We start from the raw sequence: 13,501 nt of genomic DNA on the forward strand, positions 1-13,501 counted from the left end.
TACATACAAAAGTAAGCAGGGTTGGCAAGAGCCATGGTTGTTTTTGAAAATGCCAAAAACCCGTTTTTGGGGGGGAGTTTAAACTAGGCTTTTTTGGTTTAAACCAGGTTTTTTTGGGTTTAGATATTTTGCTTTATGTATTTATATTACATATTGACAGAAATAAGTTTGTTTCGCCTTGGTGTTATTATGCAACAACGGGGTTATGCTGGAAGAGGTCACATAAGCTTAAAGAAGTTCGGTCAGTAAATTTCTTAAATTGAGAAACTCCCGCCCTAGCCATCGGGAAAATCCCGTCATTACTCTAAATGTAAAACAATAACGGAAAAATCCTGTTATTGTTTTGCATGTACAATTTAAAGGTCAATGTATCATAATCAGTACGCTAAAACTGAGGTATTAAAATACAAATTTAGTGCGTACATATCATTGAAAGTACAATCCAAGCTAATGTTGGAAGCTATGTAGGCAATCGATAAATTTTGTCAATTTATATCAGTATATTTAAGCAACCTTGGCTTCTTTATAAAACAACAGGCATTCAGGCATGCAGAAATATACAATTTAGTTTCGTTTCGTATGTACAGGCTTAACATCCTTACGTAATACCGAGGTTATCAAGGAGAAGACTTTCGCTTAAAGTGACATCCGAACCGCTACTTGGTTTACGCATGAAAGAAGGGTTGTGGTTCGACCGAGAATTGAACATGGGACACCTTGATTAAAAGGTGAAAAGGAAATAAAACTAATGCAGATGGTTTGATGTATGGAAACGTCACCATGAAGTTCACACGATTCGCATTTTTCGTACCTTTTATTTTTTTTCGGTTTAAACCAGTTGTTTATTTAAAAAAAAAGAAGAAAAACAGCTGGTGTAAATCAGCCAACCCTAAAAGTAAATACTTCTTTTAAAAAAATACTCAAATAAGTAGCAAAATTCTATGTAGTATTTTTACTTCAAAATATTCCATACCCTCTTTTTGGAACAAAATAAAATTAAAATAAAACATAAGAAAAATACTTAGATTTATATGATACACTTAAAGGCTGCACATCTAGAGCTTTTGGTTTTGTATATTCTTGAAATTCTACAGTTTTATATAAGCACCATCACGGTTTATTCAGTCCTCAAGTTTTCTGTATTTTTAACAAGAGGGATTGAACATGAAGGGTGTGAGATAAGAACATGGTAACCCATAATTTTACTATTTTAAGAAATTAGAAATTTTCTGCTGCACAATCCATTTTGAAAGTCGGAAAGCTGATTTTTCACATAAGTCTATACATGAGGGATTAAACGAAGCGGTATGCCTTGCTGCCTATCTGATGCTGCGTAACTCAGCAATTGAAAATTTGTTAGTTACCATGTTCTTGGCTCACACCCTTCATATCATTATGGAACTCTCCCCACCCCACCAACACACACAAAAAAAAGGACTACGGAATATATTTAAATTAAGATAAATACAACTGCACAACAAACATGATTGACTGGAGCTTTTGCGCTTCTATCGAGAAGTCCGGAATTCAACTCAGCATTCGACCACTCTGACAAAACTTTTCTTCATTCCATCTATGAAGTAGAAATAGTGCGTGTACTGTGAGTTGGCTGACTTCATTTCTTATTGTTTTTAAATCGTTATTATTACTAATTACCAGCAGTGACGGTTTTGCGAGGGTTAGGGGGGGGGGGCGGTCTTTCGGACTGAAGCATGTTCCCCAAAATTACGGAATGTCTAAAACAAACGAAATATCTATTAGTTATGCCTTTACTCATAAACTTTAAGCTGCCGTCAAATAAAAATTACGAATGTTTAGAAAAACTAAACATTAGTAAGAAAAAAACCCTCCCAAAATACTTTTCTAAATCCGCCACTGATTCTCAGTATAAAATGATCTTCAAGGTTGTATCCGGAAGATTATCGCTAAATATATAAACGAAACGAAATACAGTATTAGTTATGCCTGTACTCATAAACTTCAAGCTCCTCCCAAATAAAATTAGGAGATTTTAGAAAATGAAACAATCAGAGAAACCCGTCCCAAAGTACGTTTCTAAATCCGCTACTGATTATTTGTATTAATTAGTATTCAAGGTTGTATCCGGAAAATTATTGCTAAATCGTTGCACAGCTACAGTATAACAGAAATGTGGAAGTACGGTTAGACGGATATATTGAAAAACGTACGCTTTGACGGATATATAGAAAAACGTAAGTTTAACTTCTGCGTTAGAAGCTAGAGTACTAAGCTCTTAGAAATGAAACAGACGACAAACTGAAATGATATCGAGAAGAAAAAATATCGATAACTCAAAAGTTAAAATAAAGTTAAATAGCCTCTAAAATTGCCCTCAAATACTACATTCTTCATGTTAGCTTTAATTCGTAAAACATGTGCTCCATCCATCTTGATGGTGAATTTTAGAGCGAAATATGGCATTTAGGTCATGGAATTCTTATCTAAGTATAGAATATACTATAAGAATGCTATTTAGATAGAAAAATCATGAAAATGAAAAAAGCCAAAATTTCCAAAATTCTCGTTTTCTTTTTTTCAAAAAAGCCGGCTTTTTTGCATCTCTACGTATTCTAACGGAAAGGAACAGACTTCAATTATCTTGAATACTTTCTGTCAGGGGTGGATCCAAAATGGACTTCTGGAAGGGGTGTCGGTAGGTTGTAATACTGTTACTTACAACTATTTTTAAGAGCTCCAAATTCTGGGATGTGTTTTACAATAAGAAAATATAAAATAACAAAATTTCCTTTTCTGGGGGAAACGATTGTCCTGATCGCCCCCTCCCCTGGATTCGCCCCTGATTTCTATAAATCTTATTCTTTACGTTCGACGAATGCACATTTCAACTAGTTTGTACCTAGAACTCATGCTATATTTTGGATTATTTTCTCTCTCTCTCTCTGTTTCCTTGCCTATTTTATTATTTTTTCACTGCAGGTAATTGACAGCCTTGAAATCCTTGTACTTTCACTTTAATGAATACTTCAATTGCGTTAATACCAGAGACAATTCCAGTCCGCAGGCACTGGACTTTCCAATGGCTACTGTATCAAGAAAGTTCCGTGAGTACGTGGAGTCGGGCAAAATTACTGCGGCCAGGATCAATTATCGTGGCAAACGACGCGTTTATGACACCAGTCACCGTCGGCATCCTCGAATGATGTAAGTGAGTAGACGGGCCACAATGCAGCAGATCACTCATCGATTGAATGCTGGATAGCAACAACGTGTAAGCAGCCATACCATCCAGAACTATCTCCTCCCCATGGGGTACAGATACAAGACTTCCACCGGGGTACCTCTGCTCAGCACCCGTCACAAGACACAACGTCTGGCATAGGCAAAGGGACACCGCCACCGAGCGCTCAAAGTGTAGGAAAAGTTCGTCTGGTAAGATCAATGGAGATATCAGTTGGTACTCGCCAATGGCCGAGTATCAGTGGATCTTCAAACACATGAGGCAGTAGGGCACAGTTCAAGCCAGTGGAGGTGGTGTCCTATGGAAATTGTTCACGAGGGATTATATGGAACTCGTGGCATATCTCACAACGTCCCTCACCAGCAAACGTTACAGGAGCCTACTGGCAGAGCATGTTCACAATTTGTTCACCTCCATTACCCTGCCAGCAACCTATATTTACAGCACGACAATGCTCAACCCCATCGCTCCCTAATCGTGGTTGACATCTTCGATAAGTACTCTACGGATGTAGAAATGTTTGTCTACTGCTGAGCAGTTCCGACCTCAGTCTTATTGATGCTATCGAGAAGGATGAGCGTGCCCTGAACTCCGCTCAGAATAATCTTCTTGAATTATGGAAAGCTATGCAGCGATCGTGGATCAGTATGGATCCCCAACGCTTCCAATGTCTTGTGGAGTCTTTGCCATGCCGCACTGCCGCTGTCATCAAGATAAAAGGAGGCGCGACATGCTACTCTAACTCAAATGCTCATGAGATATTTCTATAATAATATACTGTTATGATTTAATAGGAACGAAAACGCTACAGCCTTAAATTATAACAAAATTAATTGTGATGGTACAGAACATAAATGAGCTTTACTGTTAATTATTAGGAGAAAGCCTGTAATTATATTCAGATGTGAGTAATTATATTAATGCGGCCACATGATGGTTGATGGGCAAATTTTTAAAAAAGAAAATTAAATGTAGACAATTGGAACATTTAAATACTTAAGCACGATTTTAACATGCAGATTGCACTAAGCCGGAGAGTCTGGTCCCCATGACAACTAATAGTAATAATAACATTATTATTATTATTATTATTATTATTATTATTATTATTATTATTATTATTATTATTATTATTATTATTATTATTATTATTATTATTATACTTCCAAACTTTGCTATGCATAAATATCAGAAGTCTTATACAACGGCTATGTTCGCAAGTAAGTCCGTCCGTCACGTGATCTCGAGTTACACCGGATCAGGTCCGGTGATGGTTCTATCCGGGTATTGGATCTGACTGCTTCCGTGTCGCATACGAAAAAAAGTTAAGGGCGTAGGATGTCTAAGTGATATTGCACTTACCTTTGTTGCATGGGTCCTTGGTTCGATCCTAGGCCAAGTACATATGTGGTGAACAACATCTTATCCATGGATTTTCTCGGGGTTCACCCTCTAACTTCTACATTCTCATTCCCCAGTTCTTCCATGACCATTCACTTGCTTTAATCATCGTCTCCTTTAGGAAGTTAAAATGAAATATTTCATTTTACTTTCACAGTCACAGAGTTCTTGATCCGTTCGATCAGTGGTACATTAAGCAACCTACACCTTAGAGGTCACACTGCACATATTCCGTACAGGAGCACATGGATTTGTGGAATGGGTGAAAAACCACCAAGAGTTCACTTACCTGTTGAGTAAAGGTGTACACAGGACCCTGTCGAGGAGTATTTTTCTTCCTGCCTGTGCAGACTGCTCCCAGGCGCTGAAGATTACTGTCACCAAACCTTTCGAGTTGACTCCAGTCCTTCCCGCGTTTACGAATTGAATAGTAACGGTATATGACAATGGTCATAGCTACCACCAGAGCTAAACCAGTTCCCGTGGCAGCTCCAAGCACAGCGGAAGTTACCATGCCTGAAAATACATTAAAAAGTGGATTAGTAACTTTATTTACTACTATGTAAATAAATTACTGTATAAAGTTCAATCATTACTTGTTACCTATTCTTAAAAGGAAGTGATAAAAGGAGCCAGTTCAAGCAAAAATATAGTAAAGAACAAGATAGGACAGAGCGAATTAGAGTAGGGAAATATATGGAGTAGTTTTCCAAATGTTTCAACGAAAATATCTTCCTTATTTTTCAACTTTTAAGTATTCAACATCCTGCCTACATTTTTAATTAAATATCCACTTCAGTTAGCACAGGATTATGATAAGAGAAAGTCAGCCCCGGAAAGGGTCTTCGCGTTGTTCAAGCTATTTCAATACTTATGCAGAATCATAACAATCTGATATCTTCAGCCATCTATTGAGGATTTCCAGGTATAGTTTCTTCTCTTGTGCTGATTGAACCAGTGTTCCCAATTTATCAGTGAATTCTGTCTACAGAAATTGATCAGTTCTTCTTCCCTTTCACTTCTTTCGCCTAAACCATATTTAGGGAGTGAGGGAGGTTACTTAAACTGTTTCAGAAGCAATTCAGAAGACCTCTGAATCAACATTAGCTGGAATTACAACTATAATGAAAGTTCGACAGTAATTCCATCTTATTAGACCTAAAGAAATAGTTTCTACTCCACGCAAGAAAAAGTGTAGAACGTTATTGCATACAGGCAGGCCCGTATCCACGGGGGGGGCAAGGGGGAACGGGCCCCCCTAAACTTTGGCTGGCCCCCATAAAATTTCACGGTAGGCTTGCAAATGAACTATAATATGGTGATGAAGTATAATATGATTGGGTCGGCCCCCTCTAACTTCTACCGCCCCCCCCTAAATTTTTGAGCTGGCTACGGGCCTGCATACAGGTAATAAGCAACTTCAGTCCTTCAGTTCCAAAATGGCTCTTGTCCATTTATAGAAAATCCCATAAAACCTGAAAAAAAATGTAGGGTCGATGCGTTTTCTAGAACTGAAATATTTGAAGATGTTCAGGTTTTTCACATGAACACTCTGAGGTATTCCCAGTTCTACAAAATATCCAGATCCTACATTTTTAAAAAGTTTTCTGGGATTTTCTCTAAATGGACAAGAGTCCTTTTGGAACTGCATGACTCAATTATAATTTTTATGCAAATTATCGTAAATTATATCACAAATTTTGTATTACGTTTAGCCAAACCGCTACGGAATCAGGGCCTTAGCAACAATAAGGGGACAAGACTGGAGAAATATGACATGTCCACTCAAGCAACAATACGTCGCAATATTCATAAATGTATAGAAAAATGATTTTCTTTTCTTTGCTGAAAATTCATCATATTGTATGAGAATTCGACGATTCATCCCCTACTACTTGAGATTGATTCAGATTTATGTTGGAAGCATCGATCCCTCATCCCGGCGAAATTAAAATACCGCTAATTTTATAGTAATTATGTCATATCTTCAAATAGATAAAAGGTAATTGAAATATGGAACAAGAGCGCCCTAGACAATATTATTTTGCGTGAGGTACCGTTATCACAAGTCACCTAGTGGCTTTCCGTTTTCAGCTGTTTAGAAACGCGAAAATAAATGCCGATTTTCAAAATGGCTCGAAATCAAAAGCAGATAAGTGAGTCGTAATAACGGTTTCTCATGTAAAATATTATTGCCTACTGCGCTCTTGTTCTACATTTCAATTATCTTTTATCTGTTTGAAGATATCACATAATTACTGTAAAATTAGCGGTATTTTAATTTCGCCGGGATGAAGACTCTTAATGGGAGGAAAGACATCATAATATGGAGACACCAGTATTTGAATATCAAGCAATATTAAGTAACCCATTAGGCAGTTAGATGTTAGGTTAGCAGTTCGTTGTTTACATGGACGAAACCTGGGCTAACACTGGCCATGGAAAATCAAACGGAAGGTAAGACACTAACATCAAAACAGCTGATCATGCTTGAAAAGGGAGTTTGTTCTCAAACAGTAAGGTATCTTTTGAAAAGTGGGAGAGGAGACTAAATTAGTACTGTAAGTAAACTACGTTTACTTCATTATTATTATTATTATTATTATTATTATTATTATTATTATTATTATTATTATTATTATTATTTACAATGTACTTTCTTGTGTGGCTGGTTTTCTTTCCTGGTGAGAATATACAGTACATATCATACAGTAAATTGAAACACATGTGATATTACGAAAGAAATACTTACAATAACGTAACACAATGATGCATACAGTTCAGTTATGTTGACATTATTGTTATTGAGGTATCTACCCCCCGTTGATACATTTGTTTTTCGTTATTTTTGCATTTGTTAATCCGAACCTTTCGTGGCAATGTTCACGAAAAGTTAGCTTCACTTAAGAGATTCGGAGAAATTGACATTTTACTATAATTGCCTCCACATCCTCTCCTTCCCCATTAAATTTTCAAAAATTCTTCTGTAGTGATGGTTTACGTCGCAAATCCTGTGTATTGTCAACATTTCAAATATTTAGCTTAAGTCTTTTGGGCTGTGCGTTGGTCAGTCAGTCAGCACCACTACTATTTGATCAAAAAATCACTACTTTTAGACTATTTGAGGATAAAAGTAGAGTCACTACTTTTATACTACTAGACTATCGATACAAAAAGTCAGGAGCACTACTTTTATACTATTTTATCAAAAAAGTTCTCGCAATCACCTCCGTGTGGAGCTCTCAGACAGCTGATGTGCTTTTGTTTTGTGGGTTGTCACAACTGTCAGCGATATTCTCTCCTAATTTGAATATACTACAAGTAGTTTGCCATTTGTGAAAGTGTCGCAGTGTTGAGCACATCTGTTTGGGTGTATGTTTAGATTTTTGCAATGGAGTTAATTTTGTAACAAGGAGTGTGCATTAAATTTTGCGTTAAAAACGAATTTAGTGATGCAAAAACCTTGGAAATGTTTAAAAAAAAGTGTTTTGACAGTGATGTTTTAAACAAACAGCGGTTTACGAGCGGCTTCGACATCGAAAACCGACGAGAACATCGATAAAATGAAAGAAATGTTGGCCGAAAACCGTAAATTACCAATCGGAAAACTTTCAAATGATTTGAACATTGTTTATGGATCCGTTCAAGATATTATAGTGAATGATTTATGTTTGCGACGTGTTACAGCAACGTTAGTGCCGAAAGACGTGAATTTCATGGAAAAACGGGACTTCGGCGATATGATTTGCAAGGCTGAATCCGACGCAACATTCATTAAAATCCATTATTATTGGATACGAGACGTAGGTTTACGAGTATAACATGCAATCTAGACATCAGGCGAGCGAGTGGCAAGCACTCAATGAGCCCACACCGAAAATCGTTTTCAGTGGAAAAAGAAGGCGATGCTCACGGTATTCATGGATTACAACGGTCTGCCAGAAATTCAGGAGTATAATGTAGGCGTTATGAATCGTTTGCGTCAAGCAACTTGCTTAAAAAGAAAATATTTCTGAACAAGCAACTCGTGGATTTTGCACAATGTCAATGCAGCGTCGCACAATGCTATTGTTATCCGCGAGTTTCTCACCAAAATCGTAACGAATACCATTCCGCAGCCATCGGATTTAGCTCCGTGCTATTTTTTCCTGTTTTATCGACTCACGAAACCATTACGAGGAACACGTTTTGGCACCCAAGAGGAGATAATACGAAAATCGAAGACAGCTCTGATGAACATAGCGAAAGTCGAGTACCACAAATGCTTCGAAAACTGGATCAAGCGCTCGCATAAGTGCGTTGCAGTCGATGTGGATTAATTGGAAAAATGAAATGAAATCTTTGAGTTTTACGTCCCACGGTTATGCCGGCTAGGCTAAAGGATACTGTGATGATGAGAAATAAACGAAATGGTGGAATGAGGAAAGTGGGAGAAAACGGGACAACGCTGAGGAAACCCACGCACACGGTGTTTATCCACCACAAAGTTCACTTGGTGAGATCTGGGATCAAACCCGGGATCCCAAGCACCAAAGGTGAACGCTGGAAATTAATGTGGCTTAATTGAAAGAGAACAACATTAATTTCTAAGAATAAACTTGTATTTTTAATTTTGTGAGTGAATTCCGGGAACTTTTGATCAAGGTACTATATTGAGATTAGTGTGTAGGTACACGGTGTATACTATCAAACTATACTCAATTATGTGCAATTTGAGCATACGCCAGGAAAATAGCACAAGATAATGTATTATTATGTAAAACAAGAAAGTAATGTGAAATGATGTCATAAATTGGACAGCAATGCGTAAAACTGCACGAATCAGAAGAACCAGGACCATGTGAAGAAAACATGTATTAAAGTAATATTAGCCAGAAAATAGCTCTCCTTCAAATGCAGTACAACTGTATAGAATATGAAAAACACTTTGGTTACGTACTTATCAAGAACGAGAATAGAGGACTCTTCTGTATAAGAAATATGAGCGCATGTTATTCTGACTCTTCTGTGAAACAAATGTGACCGTATATTTTTCTGAAACATTCGTTTTTCTAAATTTGTCAGCAGAACATTTGCCAAGTGTTTATTAAAAGTGACTCTAAGTTTTTTGTTTGTGACTAGAACCATGAGGCCAAGTAGTCTAAGCATTAAAGTACATTAAAAAAAATACAAGGTAAAACCAGTGTACACGTCAATATCATATCTCTATCAGAATTTTTTAAAGGGAAAACATAAGAGCTCTTTTTGGAGTTCTTAACCCTTCTTCTATGAACTCTAACCCTTAACTCTATGAAATAGCGAAAAGCATCCTGAAATATTTGAAAGCCCTGTACTTATGTTGGAAGACAAATGCAGACACAAATGTCGCTCAGAAGATATTGCAATCCCAGTGACTTGCAGTATGAAACCATTTCCAATACGTCGTATTATTCTGACATGTCATTCATCGACTACCACCTTTTTCTGTCATCTCAACTTTTTTTTTAAAAGGGAAGATTTTCCCTGTTAACACAGCACATACAAAACAATGAAAGTTCTGGGGACTAGACCCATGGTTATGGATTCGATATATGTATCTTGTTACACAGAATCCAAATTCCAAAACACCAGGACGATTGACCGAGTCAATCACTTTCTATGGGCGAAAAACATGAGCGATTTTGAGTAATTTGGAAGATACACGTAATACAGCTATGCAAAAAAAAAAAAAAAAAAAAAAAAAAAAAAAAAAAAAAGGAAAGAAAGAGAAAAGAAAAAGAAGAAAGAAAGTTCTGTTCAATGGTCCCCAGGGTATAGATTCGATGTATTTTGTTACACAGAATCCAAACTTCGAAAGCCCAGGAAGATCGATCGTGTCAATTTTTTGTTATGGGTGAAAAACTTAGGGCATTTAGATAGGAAAGATACACGTAATACAGCTATGCAAAAAAAGTTCCGTTCTACGGTCCCAGAGTATAGATTCGATATATCTTGTTACACAGAATCCAAATTTCGAAACCCAAGAACGATTAACTATGTCATTTTTGTTTTGTGGCGAAGAACATGTGTCCTCCCTATCCAAGATTATCTCGTTTTTCGTACATAAAAAACTTGACCCTGTCAATCGTCCTCGGATTCCGAAATTTGGATTCTGTGTAATAAAATACATTGAATTCATACAGTGAGGATCCGGTGCACAGAACTTTCTATTTTTTGTGTATGTCTCTGTAATTACGCGGTGCAACATGCGCATCGAATATTCAGACTCCTTTCACCACGGAATCAAATATTCGTTTGAGCGATGGCAGAAGTGAGTAGATGACAACTATTGTAATTAACCAGGTATTGTAGTCTTCACTTGTTTAGCCTTTGAAAATGACGCTTTTGGGGCGGACGTTCCAACCCACCAATCTAATATTATGCACCTCTGCAATTCAACGTCTATATAGAAGATTCTATGAAAAAATTCTTTGACAAAAACGAGAAAGGCGTAAAAGTACACTGAGAAAAAAATGTAGGTGGCGTGGGTTACATGCGTAATTCCTGTAGTTTTTGGACTTAACGTACAGCAGACGTATAACTGAAAACGCACGTTTTATAATACTTTCTGCATAAGCGTTCAATCTATACGTACTTTCCGTATGAAACAATGTAGGCGGTCAGGATCTCACATACAAATGGACATATATAACATATAGCTGACGAAGGTAACATAAGTATATGCATGTGATATACGGAAAACTGTTAGATGCCAGACATCCTGCAACGGCATGATGTAACATCTAAGGCAGTGCCTATGTAGCATACGGAGAACGTATGCTTCGTACTGATTTCTATAGTAAGCAAGAGGATACCGTATATTTGTACAATATACCGCTGTCCAGAGAACGGATTTCTCTCTGTGTAAATAGTCAGATTTTCAGTTGATGATATAGCACTGATAGCGGAGAACGGAAAGGAATTGCAGGACGGACTTTCAAACTTCAAAGACCAACTGAAAAAACATGCAATATGAAGAAAAATAAGAAGAAAACCAAAGAGATAAAGTGTACAAGAACAGAACAGGAAGGGACAAACGTATAGCTAGAGATAGAGAAAATCAAAGACGTTAAGACGTTCCCCTATTTAGGAAGTCTAATATCCTCGTGCGCAGGCTAAATAAGGAAAAGAGGACTGCTTACATTAAGCAATGTATCATTGGACGTTTGAAAACTAGTTATTAGGACTCTGATATGAAGCGTGGCGCTTTACGGATTAGAGATGTGGACATTGAGCTGTGGATGTGGAAATATCCAAGCTGGAAGCATTTGAAATGTGGTGTTTCCGCAGAATGCTGCGCATATCATGGACCGAAAGGAAAAGGAATGAAGACGTACTAAAGGAAGCTAATGAAGGACAACAGTCATGAAGATAATAAGAAAAAGAAGAAACGGCATGATTGGCCATCTAATTCGGCACTTCGATTGGATACTGTGTTGATAGAGGGAAGAGCAGAAGGAAAACCAGGAAGAGCAAGACCAAGGATCGAATATCTAGATGCAGTTACGAAGAGGAGACCTTATCAAAGTATAAAACAGCTCTCCTAAGTGAGAGAAAAATTTTTAAATTTCCATGTTGTCCACGACCCTATGGTTAAGGTGAGAAAAAACAAGACATAATATTGTGTCGTATGATAGATTTCCTAGTGGCACCAATTCAATTCTTTAGTTATATTCTGAGCACGACGTTGTGATGAAGAAAACACAGAGAAAAGGAAAGGGGATACCTTTGAATGCCAATAGAAGTTACTTGCAATGTATATATTGATTATTATAGTCATGGGTTGCTGAGGAAATTAAGAAATGTACTGTGTTACAAACATTATCACTTTTTTTTCATGTTTCCTACATTACCCACTCTTAGAAAAACACATTTACAATCTCTTACGGTCTGTAAGCGTCGTAGTTAAGCATTAACAGCGAATCAGGTTATCGGACAACGAGAGGTACAAATGGTTTTGATTATTACAGTTTAGAAGTTAGAGAAAACGGACAATAGATGTGATATAAGGTAATTTAAAATTAAAATGAGGAACGTAAGTCTATTTTTTTAGTAGAACAAAGCATTCGCTTATTTTTTTTATTCGTGGTTTCTTTTAAAATGTTTCTTCAAAATTTCCATTTTTGTTTGCTTTCCTTAACGCAATCAACAGAATTTCCTTCCATTTAAAATTGATAAATCCCAACAAGGAAAGAAATGAGAATTTGTTTTCTAAAGCGGAAAATTAACCACCTCAATTTGGCTCTTCTTTTATGAGAAATTCTTTGGTAAATTTTACTTCTAACTTTGATTTCAAATCTTGTTATCACTTCACGCCATAACTGAGATTAATAAGTTTATTAGAAATTTTGAGGAAGTACGCTTGCAGAGCAAAAACAGACAATGAAAGGAGAAGTCATTCTATCAGTTTCAGTTATTATATCTCCGGAAATCTCAATTTACGAGTTAATCAATTTATTTAAGTGCACTTCCTTTATAATTGACATTTCCTCTGCAGTTATTTTGTTATATCAAAAAGTACTTTAGGGATAGGTGATTACGGAAAATATTTTGTTTTTGTTTATATGATATGTCTAACTAATGGAAAAGGTAGTTGAATTTGCTCTCATTTTTACGTTCCACTGGTTTTCTTTTGTTTCATATTTCCGTTAGGGCAAAAGTCTTGTATTCTACGTAAAATAGCTGTTAATAGCTTATTGGTTTGCAGGTACTATACAGTGCTTTCTGCTGACACTGTGTAGTAATACCTCAATTTTTAAAAAATGCTATTTCTCTAACCATCTTAAAGGAGCTTTGCCAAAACTCTTTTATATATTTACCCTGTCTGTCCATGTGTCCGTCGAAACTCCTTTATATATTTAC

The 13,501-nt window shown here is 36.7% G+C and overlaps 1 protein-coding gene across 1 annotated transcript in view; it reads right to left on the reverse strand.

Annotated features, from left to right (window-relative positions):
• The window catches only part of Sytbeta (Synaptotagmin beta), a 506,258-nt gene extending 501,123 nt beyond the window's left edge, over positions 1 to 5,135 (reverse strand). Inside the window, exon 1 of the mRNA XM_081753867.1 lies at positions 4,911 to 5,135. Within this exon, the coding sequence (XP_081609993.1) occupies positions 4,911 to 5,135 (225 nt within the window). The remainder of the gene's footprint in view (positions 1 to 4,910) is intronic.
• Between the last annotated feature and the right edge of the window lie 8,366 nt (positions 5,136 to 13,501).

The sequence above is a fragment of the Thermobia domestica genome, chromosome 3 (genome assembly GCF_964235325.1).
Source record: "Thermobia domestica chromosome 3, izTheDome1.hap1.1, whole genome shotgun sequence".
Lineage (NCBI taxonomy): Eukaryota > Metazoa > Arthropoda > Insecta > Zygentoma > Lepismatidae > Thermobia > Thermobia domestica.